This window comes from Coturnix japonica, chromosome 10, assembly GCF_054131305.1.
Source record: "Coturnix japonica strain WE chromosome 10, WE-NBRP24, whole genome shotgun sequence".
Taxonomy (NCBI): domain Eukaryota; kingdom Metazoa; phylum Chordata; class Aves; order Galliformes; family Phasianidae; genus Coturnix; species Coturnix japonica.
Window position 1 is genome coordinate 27,710,321 of NC_140672.1, and position 16,366 is coordinate 27,726,686.

General features: G+C 44.5%; 1 protein-coding gene and 1 long non-coding RNA gene across 2 annotated transcripts; one reads left to right on the plus strand and one right to left on the minus strand.

Annotated features, from left to right (window-relative positions):
* Positions 1-3,321: 3,321 nt before the first annotated feature.
* On the plus strand, positions 3,322-6,004 carry LOC146759568 (uncharacterized). Its single transcript, XM_085510310.1, has 4 exons — positions 3,322-3,416; positions 3,508-4,462; positions 4,988-5,129; positions 5,315-6,004. The coding sequence occupies exons 2-4, from the start codon at positions 4,180-4,182 to the stop codon at positions 5,409-5,411; spliced, it is 522 nt and encodes a 173-aa protein (XP_085366436.1). The 5' UTR covers positions 3,322-3,416; positions 3,508-4,179; the 3' UTR covers positions 5,412-6,004.
* Positions 6,005-13,075: 7,071 nt separating this feature from the next.
* On the minus strand, positions 13,076-15,292 carry LOC146759569 (uncharacterized). Its single transcript, XR_014932324.1, has 3 exons — positions 14,925-15,292; positions 14,070-14,196; positions 13,076-13,524 (listed from the first exon to the last, which is right to left on the minus strand). It is a non-coding gene; the product is annotated as an uncharacterized LOC146759569 (long non-coding RNA).
* Positions 15,293-16,366: the final 1,074 nt, after the last annotated feature.

The window sequence follows — 16,366 nt, forward strand, 5'->3', positions numbered from 1 at the left end:
GTGGATTTATCATATTCCCTACCATGCACCAGCTTCTGGTAAAATTGAACGATATAATGGGTTGTTGAAAACTATGTTGAAAGCAATGGGTGGTGGAACATTTAAGCACTGGGAGAAGAATCTGGCAGAAGCCACTTGGTTGGTCAATACTAGAGGATCTGTCAATCGTGATGGTCCTAGTCAATCTAGCCCCCTACACACTGTAGAAGGAGATAAGGTCCCTGTTGTACATGTAAAGAACATGTTGGGAAAAGCTGTTTGGGTCCTTCCAGCTTCTGGAAAGGGCAAACCTATCCGTGGAACTGTCTTTGCCCAGGGACCTGGGTGCACTTGGTGGGTAATGCAGAAGGATGGGGATGTTCAATGTGTGCCACAAGGGAATTTGATGCTGGGGGAGTGCAATCAATAATTTTATGTATCTATATATATATGTTTGCATGTGTAGTGTATTTTAGTTATTATAGTTGTACATTTAGTTATGTTACATGCAATTCTACTGTTTAGCTATCATAATTTTACATACATGTATATATATGTATATATATATTTACCATGATGTAATAATGTAGAATAAGGGGTGGAATGTCATGGTTTTGTAATTTTGTAATTTTGCTATCAGTATTCCACATCATAACATCATGTCAAGTATGGATACTTCTATTGAATGTGCAGTCCACAGAAGAAGACTACATATCCCAGAAAACAACAGGGTTAATGATAAGTCACGGTACCAGGACGCTGTATAATCTCGTTCCCAGGCTGGAGTGCCCTCCTTCTTCTCTCAAACTTCTCGGAGAGTGGGAAGCGTTCCAGCCGTGTCGCCTAAAGTTCACAGTCGGCCTCTCGGTTTTTGGGGACTCTCTGTTTCGTTCGATTTGTTAGCCTCAATTATATTATATTGTGTTATCTTGTATTTCGGTATCATATTTAGTAAAATAAGTTTTTCCTCCTTAGATTGTCGCTGTTTTATGCCACTCCCTTTATCCCCCTCCTTTCCGGGCCCCCGTGGGGGGGGCCCACGGGGTGGCTTCCCCTGTCACAGGCATAGGTAAATCTAAGTAACCCGTGACATCACCTCACCACCCAGGCAGGACCGCTGAAATCAGTGGGGTGCACCTCTCCTGTCCAGGAACCCCAAAGAGGCGATAATAATCCCAGGCCAGCAATTGTCGTATTGATATGATGATTTTATTCAAAGTCTTTGTTAAACAAAGAGGGAAGGAAGGGAGGGGTACTCTGGGGGGGGAATGGTAGGGGTGGAGGAGGGTTGATGTCAGACTGTGAAATCAATTTTTTTAATCTTAATTCTGCTTCAGAAACAACATCTGATTCCCACGCTCTCTGCTTGGTATTTTGTCTTTTGATGCAAACACGTAAGCCCCATTGGTGCCTGGTTCAGCAGTTCAGCTTCCTTTGCGCCCTTTGCCTGGTTGTAGGGAAGGTGGCAGGCTCTGATTCAATGAGGGTGTTGTATGGACACAGTATTTATCGCCATGTATCCAAAGGTGCAACAGTTTCTGGAGACCTGTGTGGGATCCTATAGGTGATGGTTCTCTCACCACCAAGTATCCAGTTGCCAGCAGTGGGTGAGTTCACTGGGACTTTGGGGATGGGAGGTGCCAACTAGCAAGCCTTCAATATCTGCTACTAAAATCAGGCTTGGAAGCACGTTACTCGTGGGAAATACACTTGGTGCAGGAAAGGGGATTTCCTTAGCCATCAAAAAAAGATGAAACTGCAGATCTATCAACAAGAATGTAAGCACGTGACACTTGACTTGGCGGGTCTGTGGGAAGGTCAGCTTCTCCGTGTTTGTATTTCAGCCATCATCCTCCACACTGGAGAGGATTTATCCGCTTGGCTTGCTTAATTGCAGCACGTTTCACACGCGTGGATAACCTGTGCATATTGCGTCACTACCCCTGTGGCCTGAGGTGGTGCACCAGGCTGGAAATAATGCCTTCTTGGGGTTGTTGAAGCTCTGCAAAAGTTTGCCAAGCAAAGTTGTGGATGCTCCATCCCTGGAGGTGTTCAAGGCCAGGCTGGATGGAGCTCTGGGCAGCAAGACTCTGTGGGTGGCATCTCTGCCCGAGGCAGTGGGGCTGGGGTTCTGAGTTCTTCACTGTCCCTTGCAAGCCAAGCCATTCTATGATTCTGCATTTCTATGATGTAAGCACCAGCCCCACACAGCCCTGGTGCAGTGCATCACAAGAGCAGCAGCCTGCGGGGAGCCACCACCCGGAATCACAGAGATGTGAGGTCACAATGCCCCATCCTATGACTGTGCTGAGCTGCGTCATGAGCTCACAAGGCCTGGCTGCAGGCTTGGCTCAGTGCGACACTCACTGTGGCTGCAGCGGTGGTGTTGGAAGTGTGGTGCAAGTGTGGGGGCGGCCATGGACCCTGCCCGCCTTGTCCTCTTCCTCCTATTGGTGGCCATGAGTTTCCAGGAGAGCTGTGCTGCTCCGTGGCGAGCACGGGGAGCAGGTGAGTGGGTAGAGATGGGACCCAAACTGAGCAGAGCTGGGAGCAAGAAGTCAGGCTGTGTCCCCACTGCCCTGTAGTACACTTGCCTGAGGCCTGCCTTCCATGGGGGTGTTGCTGGGTAGGGGGTGATGGGCATCTTCTTCCACGTAATCTGTGAGAGATGTGGCACGTGGCCCGGAGAGAGCACTGCATACGCTGCCAGGTGCCAGCCTACGGGTCATCCCGTCCACCCTGCAACTTTGGAAATCATGACCTGAGTTATTCTCCCATGCCCCACATCCAGTTACTGAGGGAGAAGGAGATCACACCATATAGTGCATATAAGTGGGAACTTCTCTCATCTGTTCTTGATTCTAGATGATGAGCTTCGTGCTCCCTTTCCGGATGCTCCTTTGGATCCGGACTTCATGCCTGTGCCTGGGGGACAACCCAGGGGTAAGTTGTGAGTGTCTGTTTCCTTGGAGGCTGAAACGTTCATGCTCTCATGGTTTACCTGGGTGCAATTTTACTGGAGATCCTCTCCAGGTCTTCCAAGCCTGTTCGTGCCCAGAAGGGTTTGCACAGATGAGCCATGAGTATTTTTTCTCTTAGAGAGCTGCAACATTTCAGTGGGAAGGTTACCGCTGCCCCTCTGCAGCTGAGGGAGCCCAGACCTTTGTATTTGGGCTGTGGCATTCCCCAACCACCGCCAGACCCTACAGGTCACTCAGGGAAAAGGAGGCCCCCACATGTGCCGGAAGCTCTCCTCACCTGTGTCTGATCACACTTGTGTCTGCAGGCCCTGTCCCCTGTATGCTCTGCTACTCAGTTGATGTTGTAGTGTGTGACTAAAACTTTTCATGGGTCTTTGGTTGCAGAAGTGCCCCCAGTGTGGGCCTTGCCCGGTCATCGGTTTCCTCCTGTGCTGGAGCCCAGCTGGAATCCCAGCAGTGAGTACTCTGTCTTCACTGACTTGGCTGACTCGCCGCTGATCTTCAGATCTTCATGCACATGATATTTAACTTCATACATTCTGTTAAGGTCCAGAAAGAGAAGAGGATGAATCCAAACGGGGAAAATACTCTCAGGGCTCATCCCGTCTCCTGAAGCGACTGCTGAAGGAAATGGAGAAGGCAGAGCGTGGTGGGTATACTTCAGTCTGTTCACTGTGGGACCTGGGAAGCTGAGGTGTGATATACAGGTGTGGGCAGGCTGTAGCCTGCACAGCAGGAAGGGATGGGTCAGAGCTGTGCTGCAACCGTGTTCCGTGTATCACCTTGCAGGTGCTGTCAAGCACCAGAGCTGGTCTGCTGCCAGATGGTCTGCATCCAGCCAAGACCCAGAGGCAGCTGCTCCCCCAGCACAACCATTACTTGTCAGAGCTGCTTTGTGCAGTCGTTGGCACCCAGATGGCAGCAAGTGGCAAAGTGGCAAGCGCTGTGCTTCTGTTCATCCAAAGCCCTCCGTGCAGCTGAGCAAGTTCAAGGCAGGAGGAGCATCCCGAGCAGGGTTGGCTGCCTTTGCTAATGCTGGAAATGAGGTGGAGATGCTAATTCTGAGGGCTTGGACTGTGTGTTAGAGCTTGGATTTCAGCCTGCAGCTACCTGGCTGTGATGGGCTGGTGACAGCACAGTATGTGAGGGCCTTGCACAGGAGCTGATTTCTCAAGAGGTGTGAGGGAGTCAGCATTGTCCAATAGCTGGGAGGGCCCAAATGCCCTTGGGTAACAGAGGGGTTCACAGTGTACTTAGGGGGGGGTCCTGGGCTTTACCTGAGTTCGGGATTGGAGAAGCTCAGTTTTTGATGAGGGCACGTGACATCCCAATCCTACTGCCCTGCTTTCTTTCTAAAGGAACGGACCAACAAAGTGAGAGGGATGCACTCCAGGAAGGTGGATATCCCACACTGCCGGTCCCGGATGCGCTGCAGGAAGGCGGATATCCCACACTGCCGGTCCCGGACAGAGGAATGCAGGCAGCACCAACTGGCATGCCAGGTAATTTCTGTCCCATGATCATATGGTGTCACGAACCAGAGTCACTGCGTGCCTGCAGGCTCTTGCTGCCAGCTCTTGCACACCAGGTCAGCAGCCAGACCTGAGCGTGTGAGCATAGAGCACATGTAAAAGAAGCAGGAGTGTTTCTCCCCTGGGCTGGCTCTGGCTGTGCCCTGTGCTGGCTGAAGCCTGACCTTCAGCCTGGGGGGCGTCCCACAGGGGGAGCTCAGGACATGCATGCCGGGAAAAGCGTGAGGGATTCTGCTCTGTAGCTCTCCCCATGGACCAAGCCCAGACCCCAGGGTACAGCCACAGATCTCGGCCCAGAGGAGGACACGGGTAGTGCCTGTGCAGCCTCTCCATACCCAACGAGAGGTGGAAGCAATCCTTCTTGTCCTCCGGTGCTTCGGCACCAGAGACGGAGGCACCCACTGACAAAATGACCTCTTGGGTCCATGAAGCACACTGAGAGATTATCTGTAGCGCAGCTGAAGGTAACATGGGACATTGTCTCATTTCTTCCAGGGATGAACACAGGCAAAAGCACAGAGGCTGCTGCTCACACATCTGTGCGGAAGCGCCACATTCCGGTGACGGTCTCAGCGATGCTGCTGCCTGCGCTGGTGCTGGCCGTTGGTGTTGTGATATGGGTGCTCAAAGACTACCTGTGAGTTGGCCTTTCCCCAGAACACCTTATTGCTGCATTTGGCAATGAAGCATTTGTGGTGCCAGGATCCTGGACGGCCAAATCAGCCGCTGGCAGTACACTGCCAGGACTTAGGTTGCAAAGTCTTTCAAGTTTCCCCTTATTTCCTGTCACTGAGTAGTGCTTTCTGAAACTCATTCTCACAGAGCGCGCAAGAGGGAAAAGAGAGCAGCAGAAGCAGCAGATGGAGCTGGGGAAGGCAACGAGACAGACTCTGACCCAGTCAAACAAGAATCTCCGTAATAGCTCCAGTCCGTTCCATTCTGCCATTGAAGAGGCCTGAAGTCTTCAAGGTCATCTGGAAGACCAGGAGCTTGAACTGAAAGCCATGAAAGAGATCCTTGGGAACAGTCCTGAGTGCTGCCTTCTGTCAGAGGATGGCCCTGAATGTGAGAGCAGAGCTTTTGTCCTTCATCCTGCATACTCCAGGACAGGTATCACCAGCAGTTTGAAGATTCTTAGCTCGACACAGCTACATTCCTATTGAGAGTCCTAATGAGGACCCAGAAAACGAGCTTCCTCTGACTGCCGGACAAAACATAATGTCTTTGGAGATGTGGGTGAGAATGGCTGGTTTCAGGGAGAGCTGACAGATGGCACAAGAGGACTGGTCCCTTCCAATTTGGTTGCGGAGCTTTCAGTTGATGAACTGGATACACCTGGAGATCCTGTCAGAATTCCTGCATTGCTCCATCTGCAAGACTACCATTGCTCCACTCAATGGAACAACTCGATGTTGAGCAGAATGTGGTTGAGCTCCTTCGGGAACTCTCTGAGGCGACTGACAGCGGAACTGCATAGCTTTATTGTATATTAAAAACAACCAAACAACTGTCCCCTCCCTCTGCCTTCCCCTCGCTACCCTCCCCCTCCCCCTCCCCCCCCCCCCACCCCAAAAAAAAAGACAAAAAAAACAAAAATAAACCCTAAAAAACCAACAAAAAACAACCCACCCTCAATAAAACAAAAAACCAAAACCAATTAAAATCTCAACGCTGTTCTTTTTTTGGTATACACTGAGGTGATGCTTCTTCTAGCTTAGACTTTGCAATGAGTTTGAGTCACGGAGTTCTCTCTAGAACTCACTCGGTGACAGCGGGAACAAACCCAGGGAGAGAAGGAACAAAGAACCTCCCCTCTCTAACAGCGCGGTGCGGCGCGGCCGAGAGGGGAAAGGAAGGGAGAATGTGAATGGGTCTAGGAGGGAAAAAATGAAAAAAAACCAACGATCTGAGAATGAACAGCAGTTTAACGAACCCAGTGACACTAAACAACAACGATGTTGCAGAACGGCGGGAGAAAAGCAGACGACCACACCTGTCATTGACATATGATCAGCTAATCTCGTTTATTCCTTGGCTGCGTGTACCTTTATAATACGGATAATTAGCTCATACATATTGCAAAAGTGGAGCTCATCATTGGTTCCCAATTACATACCATCCCCGAGTATCTTAACAGCTTGTTGTTATCATCCTGATAGTTACTCCCTTGCTGAGTTCCCAGAACCATGGCTAGTTTCTCACCATCACAGGGCATCCTGATGTTCTCACTGTCCTTGCAGGTGTTATGGCTGCTTGATTAACCTTACCGTGTTTACGACCCTTCTCAGCTAACTAGCTGTAAAAAACACTCTCTACAGGACCCCACAGATTACCTTCAGAATTCAACAGTTAGTTCTGTTTCCTTTCTGAGTGCATAACAACCTGAGCAAATGAATTGAATGACGTGGCTTGTTAGTCTGGTAAAAACTCTGCTGTACACTGGAACTTGGTCCATTTTTAAGCAGGACTTCGTCCATCTCTGCAGGACAGCAGAAAACCCTTTGTGCTAATCATGATGCCAAGAAGCAGAATGCGGCAAATGGCAGATGATCCAACTGCTTCAGGTGTTCATTGCCTTAAAACTGCGAATAATTTTGGACTGAGAGTTTGTAAGCAGAACGGAGCTCTTAAAGCTGTCAGAGATTATTTCTGCACTGTTCAATTCTATCTGCCTAACATACACAGGATCTCAGAACTGTGTTGCTTGAACTGGTGGAACTTGCTGAAGTGAACTGGGATGAGCAAGTTTTAGAACTTAGTCAGAGTGCTGTAAAAAATGGATAATCTCATGAGTATTAAGGTACAGGATTGCTATTTCTGCACTGAATTTGTTTTTATTTTACATGGCTGTGATCTGAAAGTTGCTTGAAACGCAGGCACCTAGGCACTGTTGTGTAACTGAATTTCACACATGATAGGTCCTGAAATATCCTGGAATCTAAAACTCTGACTTGTTTTAAGTCTGCTGCTTGAGTATAATCAGGGTCATAGTGTCTGTGTGCAGTGTTTCTTTCCCTGTAATGCTCCACATCATTTCATTTTGGGAATATTGAAGGAAATGGACTATGTGCCATAACTGTTGTTAGAACAAACTATGCCTGGTGTGATCTTATGCATAGGTTCTGTAACTGCTCTTCACAGCTCAGGTGTTTGACCTTCCTTTTGGTGAAGTGATGAAATACTGCTGGTTTCTATTTGTGCTTCTAGGCACCTTGAAGCTCTTAGGAATAGAACAATTGTCTCCAGTTCTTTTCAGTGATATCAGTAACAGCTCGAGTGCTGCTGCCCACTAGGTAGACCCAAAGAAGCGGATTACAGTGAAACAACACACGAGCTGGACCTGCACGAGGATCACTTTCAAGACAGTGGCTCTGTTGCTTGAAGCCTATTTGCTTCTTCCTGACGCCACTCTATTACCAAATATCAACAACCTTTCATGATTCAACTTGCAAACGTTTGACACTAACCCTTGTGTTTCTATGCCTTCCTAGGTGATTCGAGCCCTTGTCAACCCCAGAGATCCAAACCAAGTAGTGATGTGCAGTGTGTTTCCATCAATGGAGAGTTCTTATTAAGCACGAATCGCTGCAATTCGGATGACAGCCTTCCACATGGTAACAGTGATGGACACAAGGGGCTCATCCACGTTCATGCTCTCATATCTCCTGGCTCTGCTGAAGATGCTGACCTGAGCCTGCCAGACACAGCAGTCACCTGCCTGGATTGTGACCCAGCGCCTTTGCAGTGCTGCCCATCCCAAGCACAGCCCGAGCGCCCCAACAGCAGCACCACCATGCAGGAGCAGGTCAGCATCAGTGAGGTGAAGCTGAGCATCTTAGATGGGGACTTAGAGTCAGACTGCCAGTCCCAGGCACCAGGCAGCAGCACCAGCTCTGAGCCACTCTCATCTTGACAAGAGGAGTCCCATCTTCACCCTTCACCTCTCAAGCCCTCCTGTCTTTTATTGAATAAAGTCACTCATGCTCAGTCATCGCCTTGACTGCATTCCGAGTCTTCATTCACAGGGATTGGGATGAATGCAACAAACAGCAAGGCAGCTCAGCTTGCAATGCTATGGCTGTGGGGTTCGTGCAGGCAGAGCTCTGGGTTCCCATTTTGCCTGGCTTTGGGATGTCTGCAGCAAGATCTCTACCATTTTGTATGGGAGCAAATAATCTCTAGCATCCAGGTTGCTGCTCATGATAATCCCAGTCTTCCTGGCTGTCGCTTTTTGATACTTTTCAAAGCCTTTTGATACTCTTTGATGCCTTGGCTGCTCCCTAACACCTCTGTCCTCCTGCCATGTTGACTCACGTCTCCCACTTTTAAGCTGGCTTTGCAGATCATCTCCAGCCCTGTCATCATCACGCTGCAGCAGGAGGTGCTCACCTGGCCCAATGTCTGGCAGTACTGCTTGTTCTGCAGATGAGCAGCTGCCTCCTCATCTCTTCAGCTACAGTAGTTTTTCTCAGGGCAGTTAGATGCAGTCATGCTCCTCTGGATTTGGTGTGTTAAATCCATGCTGCATGGCAGCAGTCAGTGCAATACAAAGGTGTTCTGTGTGCCACAGCATTTCTCCAGGGGCTGCCAAAGGTAGAAGCACAACACAGCACCATCCTTCTGACAGTAATGTCTGTGAGTGTTAGACATGTGAGCACTGCATCATCCCCAGCGTGTCAGTGCTTTTCCACACCAACCTGACTCTCACACTCTCTGCACTGAATGTAACTATGCTCTTGTGAAGAAAAATGCTTTCTGTCACATCCTCCATCCCTGCAACCATTTGCCGGTAGGCAGCTCTTGCAGAAGAATCAAGCAGCAGAACCTTTTGCTCACCCTACAGCATGCAAATGCTATGAAAGCAGAAATAACCTGGCGTGCTCTGGGTCTGCAAGGCTGCACAGATGGGAGAGGTAGATTGTGTTTTTTCAGTGGAAGTTTCCAGTATTTTAAGTACATAGTGTAGGCCCTAACTGAATGTATAACCCTCTTGTAAAACAGCTGTATAAGTAGTTTTTCCACCAAGAAAGTTGCTGAACAGAGTTAAGTTCAGACTGGGGGCATTCTGACATGGGGAGAATTGAGACAAGCACAAGATAAATACACAGGGTGGGTAGAGCCCAGCACAGGACAGAATGAATGTACTGACTTTTGGAAACATTGCCCTTCTCTGTCCGCAGAAAAGTACAAGGCAGACCTAAAAACAAGAGGTTGGTAATTGACCTTATATGGAAATGAATCCTAGCAACAGTCTGGAGGAGTCTGTGAGCCTGAGATGCTCAACCAATGAGAGGCATGAGAGCATCACCTGCATTGGGTTTAGGGCACAGAACAGAATTGATTTCACTGACTGGTGTGCAATTTCTCCCTTGCCAATAGGGGATGTGCGTGCAGTATTGCAATAATGAATAAGCACTGCTGCTATCGCTGCCATCTTTGCCTAACTAGAAATCTTTGACTTTGAGAGTTTCTCACACAAGGGGAGAGGGTAAGAAAGTAAAGAGGCACAGAAAACTAAGGGAAACTGCTCTTCTTTATCTTATCTATAAAAATCGATACAATTGATGCTGTCGTGCTTTTTTTAACGTTTTTTAATTTTTTGGTAATGTCAGTTAGATTGTTTTAAAATATCCACACACCAAAATCTGACTACCAAGCAAATTTAATGAAAATGAAATGAAGGTGAGTTAGCGGAAAGCACAAGGCCATATTATATTAGGCTCTAGCAAATTTACAGGCAGTCACTGCACGAAGAGGTAGATCTGAGTTGCACATTATATGATTTCCACAGCTTATGTGGATCGTCATTTTGGGGCTTCCCCATTGCTAAAGGAACAGCCTATGGTTAATGTTTGGAATATGGCCACAGGACTTTGGGACTGTTCCCTACCACTGACAACTTGGGGTCGTGAATATGCTCGTATTTCCACAGGGACTGGCCCTATGTGGGTTCCAGCATGATATCTTCGGTCTCATCTGAAGACAGAAAATAGCATCCAGCCTTCATAGTAATTGTAATTGTGTGTTTCTTACTTAGTGGTATTGCTTTGTAACTTGCTGTGTTATAGATAATATTATTAATAGTTTGACATAGTGTGTGATTTTCTGTTTTACCAATGCAGTCTCAAGAATTAGAGTTTAAGGCATTAGCTAGGATGTTGTGTGCTTCTTCTATTTTAGTAATAGATCAGATGTGTATTAAACAGGATTTGATCTAATCAATGCTAGAATCTACAGGAATAGCTCTTTTAATGTTTTAGTACTGTTTGGCTATGATGTTATTAGCCTATTAGTTAGCTTTTCTTAATTTGCAAAGACAAAACCTGGAAAGGAATCCCAGACAAAGAGATGACCCTGTATCATAGAATAGATACCTCTCTTACATCCATCTAATTGGGATTTTTGAAATTTAACCATGCATCATTTTAGAGGAAAGTGCACGCTAATAGAACTAAATTTGATAGTTTATTCTGTTTTCCAAGCAGGTGTTCCACTTGGGCTCTATATCACACACTGGCCATGCGGATGTGGTGTACAACTGGAAGAAATCCTTCAGACCCTGAATGCAGGAGAGAATCTGTGATGGGCGAGAGAGGAAATGTGCACCTTGAAGCAGGGGATGCCCTGCTGGCACTACCTGTCGCATCCACCACCAACATGAATTGCTGTTTCTCAAGGGTCAATAAGTAATAATGCCCCTAGTGATACTTTAGTACATTTGTCCTCTAAAATTGGTTCTATTTGACATGCTACTTCATAAAATTGCACGATCATTAATCAATTATTAGCCCGGATAACTCAGTTGGTAGAGCATGCTTATGAGCATCTTAAAAGCATTTATTGCACAAATTTTAGTGGTCATTAAAATCAATATATCAGAGTATATGAAAATTGAACACTTTTCCTGATCAGTTACAGATTAACACAATGGGACCATCATGGATTTATTTTCAGGTTGCAGAAACTTAGGTTGCAGTACAAACATATTTGTTCTTTTTAGTGGGTTTAACAGTAATGTTGTTATGTTGTATTTGACTTGTCTCTTTTTTCATTTTTAGAGTATTGTCAATCGAGGTCTTGATTGAGTTATAATAGTTATGTTATTAATTTAAGTAGTGTTGCTATTCTATTGGCAGTATTGTAAGAAGAATTCTACGGAGCATCCGTCATGGATCCAGATGAGAAGTTCACAGAACAGCAGCTACGAAGCAGGATAAAACTACATGAGAACTGATTGAACAAATGAACTGAACTGCTTGTTAAATATGATTAATCGGTCGTTAAATCAAACCCTTTTTCAGCCTAAAAGAAAACGGGGGAAATGTAGAGAGTGTTTTTTACAGCTAGTTAGCTGAGAAGGGTCATAAACACGGTGCAGCTAAGCAAGCAGCCATAACACCTGCAAGGACAGCAAGAACAACAGGATGCCCTGGGATGGTGAGAAACTAGCCATGGTTCTGGGAACTCAGCAAGGGAGTAGCTTTCAGTTGATAACAACAAGCTGTTAAGATACTCGGGGATAGTATGTAATTGGGAACCAAGGATGAGCTCCACTTTTGCAATATGTATGAGCTAATTATCCGTATTATAAAGGTACATGCAGCTAAGGAATAAATGAGATTCGCTGATCATATGTCAATGACAGGTGTGGTCGTCTGCTTTTCTCCCGCCGTTCTGCAACAAACACCTATATACAAATTTAAGAACACAACGGAGTAACTGTTACTGTTTATTAACAACCAGTTTTAATAATACGATAAAAGTATGTCCTGAGAAAGGGGAACAAACATGCTTCTTCAAGGTTTTTTAGCTGTTCTGGATCTCAGCCGTCGCTTGATGATCAGATGATCACTTTCCTTCTTTTGTTCCTCAGATTCCTGAAGAAAACATTTCAAAAGTTACTCATCTTTTCACACAAGACTGACAAGCTCTTCTTGACCCATGCAAACATATTTCTTCCCCTAAATGGATTTCAGAATGGCATTTGATTATTATATTTTATTCAGAAAACTATGGGATACCGAGATCATTTTAATGCAGCTTAATCACAAGGAACAAATATGGAGAATGTACAAAATCCTGTTTATCTTAAAAAAGCACACACATCTGAGGAAAGCCTGAAGGCAGCTTTCATTTTGAAATACTTGTTTTCAAAAGAGTATTATAATACTTGTTTTGTGAAACATGAAGCGTTCAGAAAACATTTTTAGCCTCAATCCCTGTAGCTATGACTTGCCCAGAATTTCAGTTCTCGGTTCAGTTCCATGTTCTCAGAACTACAGTGAGAAAAGAAATTGTCTCATCTTCTTCATCCTCTAACCAAAAAAATAACATTTTGGTTTCTGCCCCTATCATTCGTCAAATCATCAAAAAATTCAGAGGGATATTACAGTATGGGCAAATGATCACTTTGCGGAACAGAAAAAGGACTCTAATATAATTAAATGATGCAGTTCCAACAGAGCAAGAATGTTCTTAGCACAATAGCTGCCGACAGAGTCATGAAACTGGCACATCAGATCCTTTGCAAGTTGGCTTAGACAGGAGATCATAGTTTAAACATACCTAAAAAGCTGTCTAAGTTGTGCTCTAGAAAAGCGTGTAGTAGAATAATCCCACTCCGACACACTGAAATTATCTATGATTCCAAATTAGAAGACATCTCTGTGATTGCTACATCACCTACTTAGTAAACTGTAAGCCAGCCAAACACAGAGATCTTTGAGGACAAACTAAAACAGAACAGCAGGAAGACCAACAAGAATGACTTGGTAGAATAAAGAAATACCTCAGTACTTTCAACCTCCCCCTGCAAATAGATGAAACCTCCAGTCTGTTTGGACTCCTTAGTAGTTTATTTTAAGCCAAGACTACAGTAGAATCGCTTACCGAAGAAGCAGGTATATCTAGAGGGCCAGAAACGACAGTTGAATACAGCTTCCTTTTGCATCGTTTTGGCTTGGTCTCTCCTTCTTCGAGACTTTCAGGTTCGTTTGATTTAGGAGAACTTACTGCTGACATCAGCTTCTTGGCTAGAAGAAATTTGTTTTGATACGTAAACCAATCAACTTACTGGTTTTGTGAGTCTTTAAATCAATGAATGCAAAAAAAGCTTCGTAACAAACTTGGTTTATAAATGACACGTAAAATTTAAGTGAAAATACTCAGAAATTGTATTTGTTCATCGAGGTTCTTTATTGCTTCTATAGCTGAAACAGTTTATAGCTTCAGGTACGGCAGCTTAAAGCACGCATTAAAATGGAGTATGAAAGACAATCATGGCTCAGAAGTCGCTGGAAGTCAGAAACTTCAGCAGGAGTTAAACAACAGGCCTAACTTTCGTGCTGACAGAAGCACAAGACAGAACCAACTTTCTCTGTATACTTGTAGGTTTTCACAAATGTAATAATGAATCTCTGAAGAGACGAATAAATGCATTTACTTCATAAATCAAAGGACAAGACAACTTAACATGGCAGACAAGTTCTCTAAGAACACATACATTAATAGCCTACAGCAGAAACAAGCCATTCTACAATGTCTAGAAAACATGGAATAAAACTTATTCTACACCAACCTTTAGAGTGTATAATAGAAGGAGAGCTTTGAATAAAATCTCCAACTTTTTGCAGTGTTTCATCCTTCTTTTTAGTCAGTCTTGAAGCATGTACTCGCTTTCTCAGGAAGTAGTCTTTTCCGGATTTCTGTTCAACAGAGATGTGAACATGTGAAACAAGAGCATTGTTTAAACTTCATTTTAGTTCAACGTTATTTTAAGTTGACATTTTGAGCTTTACTACTGACACCTCTGTTCATTATGCTGATGATACCACAACGGCAAGTAATGTAGACAATTTTATACCCTTTAGGGAGTTATCAAAATCTCAGCTATTTCAAGGCATACGTTTCTTAAAGTTTCTTAATAAGGCAGTAGTTTCTTTAAAAGTAGCTCCCAAGCTGTGGAGTTGTTTCTTACATAAGCTGTTCTAATTACATAAAATAAACAAACATACAAAACAGAAGACAACAGATGGGAAAAATCTATTACTCATACTCTGACCATGCCAAGGATACTGCTATCACATGTGAACATCTGTTTTTAATAACTGCCATGCATATTAATGATATGAACCTTAGTTTAATACAAGGGCTTCACTTACAAAAGCACACGATAATACACTAAAGCTTCTCTTCCCAACTATTCAGTGTGCAATATCCTTCCCTCCAAATCATTACACAGTACAGCCATTACACGCTCTGGGGACAGACTGACTTGCCCTTTGGTTAGCTTATGGAATTTAATAGGAAGAGCTCATAAGCATGTAAGATTCCCATTCAGGTATACACATAAGGATAAGACACTGCTTCTTTCGTGTGACCACACAATTACAGGAAGTCCCAAGCTAGCTTCAAAACTAGAACAAAAACCAACCATTTTCTCGTCACTTGCAGAGGGTGAATTAAAAGCCATGGCAGATTTTGTATTTTTCGTGTTCTCACTTTTCACAAAATCCTGGGAAAATAAGACAAGTTTCAGCCATGATTCTTTTGGAAAGAACAACTGATGTCACAAAAGTGAACACTTTAAACACTTTTGCTAATAGAAGGGAAGTATTTGCTAGTGGTAACTATTCCACTGTAAATCAAATAATAAATAAGCATTCAATTATAAAAACAGGACATGAAGATATCAGTATTAGACATCTCATGATGTCTAAAAAGCTGATTTATGTCTACAGGTTTCAAAGAAAATACACAATGGAGTTAAGAGAAATTCCCTTCTCTTAAACCATTATCACTGAGCTTGGCTATTAGTTTTGTTCATTAAAGCAGTTCATTGATTAAATTCTTCAACTACTTTACTGAGGTAGAAATAGCATTTTTTTAATGCTTAAATGAGAATGGTAAAAAGGCATCAGATATTTTGTTTTCTGTTGGGTCTAGGTCATACCTCATCCATGTCATCACTTCTTTTCTTTTTTGCCTTAGGCATTTTCACTCCTAAAGGTATCATGCTGCCGTGCTGCTTTATCTCCGTCTTATCAGGTTCACAGAATCACAGAATCACAGAATTACCCAGGTTGGAAGGGACCTCAAGGATCATGTAGTTCCAACCCCTCTGCCTAGCAGGGCCACCAAACATACACATTTACTAGATCAGGTTGCCCAGGGCCCCGTCCAACCTGGTCTTGAACGCCTCCAAGGACGGGGGATCCACAACCTCACTGGGCAGCCTGTTCCAGGACCTAACCACCCTTCTAGTAAAGAACTTTCCCCTAACATCCAACCTAAATCTTCTCTCCTTCAACTTAAAACCATTTCCCCTAGTCCTGCTATTATCAGCCCTTTCGAAGAGTTTACTCCCCTCCTGGGAGTAAGTTCCCTTCAGGTACTGAAAGGCTGCAATGAGGTCACCCCGCAACCTTCTCTTATTATAAATATAATCATACCTTTTCATTGACAGAGTCATTCCTTCTACTTTGTCTTTCTTCAAGTAAAGGTATTTCTGGCAAAGTCTGAGGGCTACTGTGGTTAATGCGTTGTTTTAATTCCTTTATAAAGTCATCTTTGTCAGCCAGTTCTTTTCTTAACTCTTCTATCACAGTTGCATTATCCTAATAAACAGTAAAAACTGCTGAGTTGTGGGATTGGCAAAAGGAATTAACACACACAAGCAGTATTGCAATTACTTAGTAGCATCAGTTTTAGAATTGCAGGCTAGAACACTTAACTATTCAAGAACAGTAACATTTCACGGATTTGTACGGTCACTGTTACAAGTGCAGTAGTCACAGAATTGCCTGGGAAGTTGTAATACAATATATTTTGATTCTTCTATTTTACTTATGTGCTTCAGCCTTCATCTCTCTTAAG

Excerpts from the sequence above, each read along its gene's own strand:
- LOC146759568 (XM_085510310.1), top strand. The coding sequence starts at position 4,180 with ATGCCCTTGGGTAACAGAGGGGTTCACAGTGTACTTAGGGGGGGGTCC. Across the intron at positions 4,463-4,987 it reads AGCACCAACTGGCATGCCAG|GGATGAACACAGGCAAAAGC; the intron begins GTAATTTCTGTC and ends CATTTCTTCCAG. Across the intron at positions 5,130-5,314 it reads TGGGTGCTCAAAGACTACCT|AGCGCGCAAGAGGGAAAAGA; the intron begins GTGAGTTGGCCT and ends TCATTCTCACAG.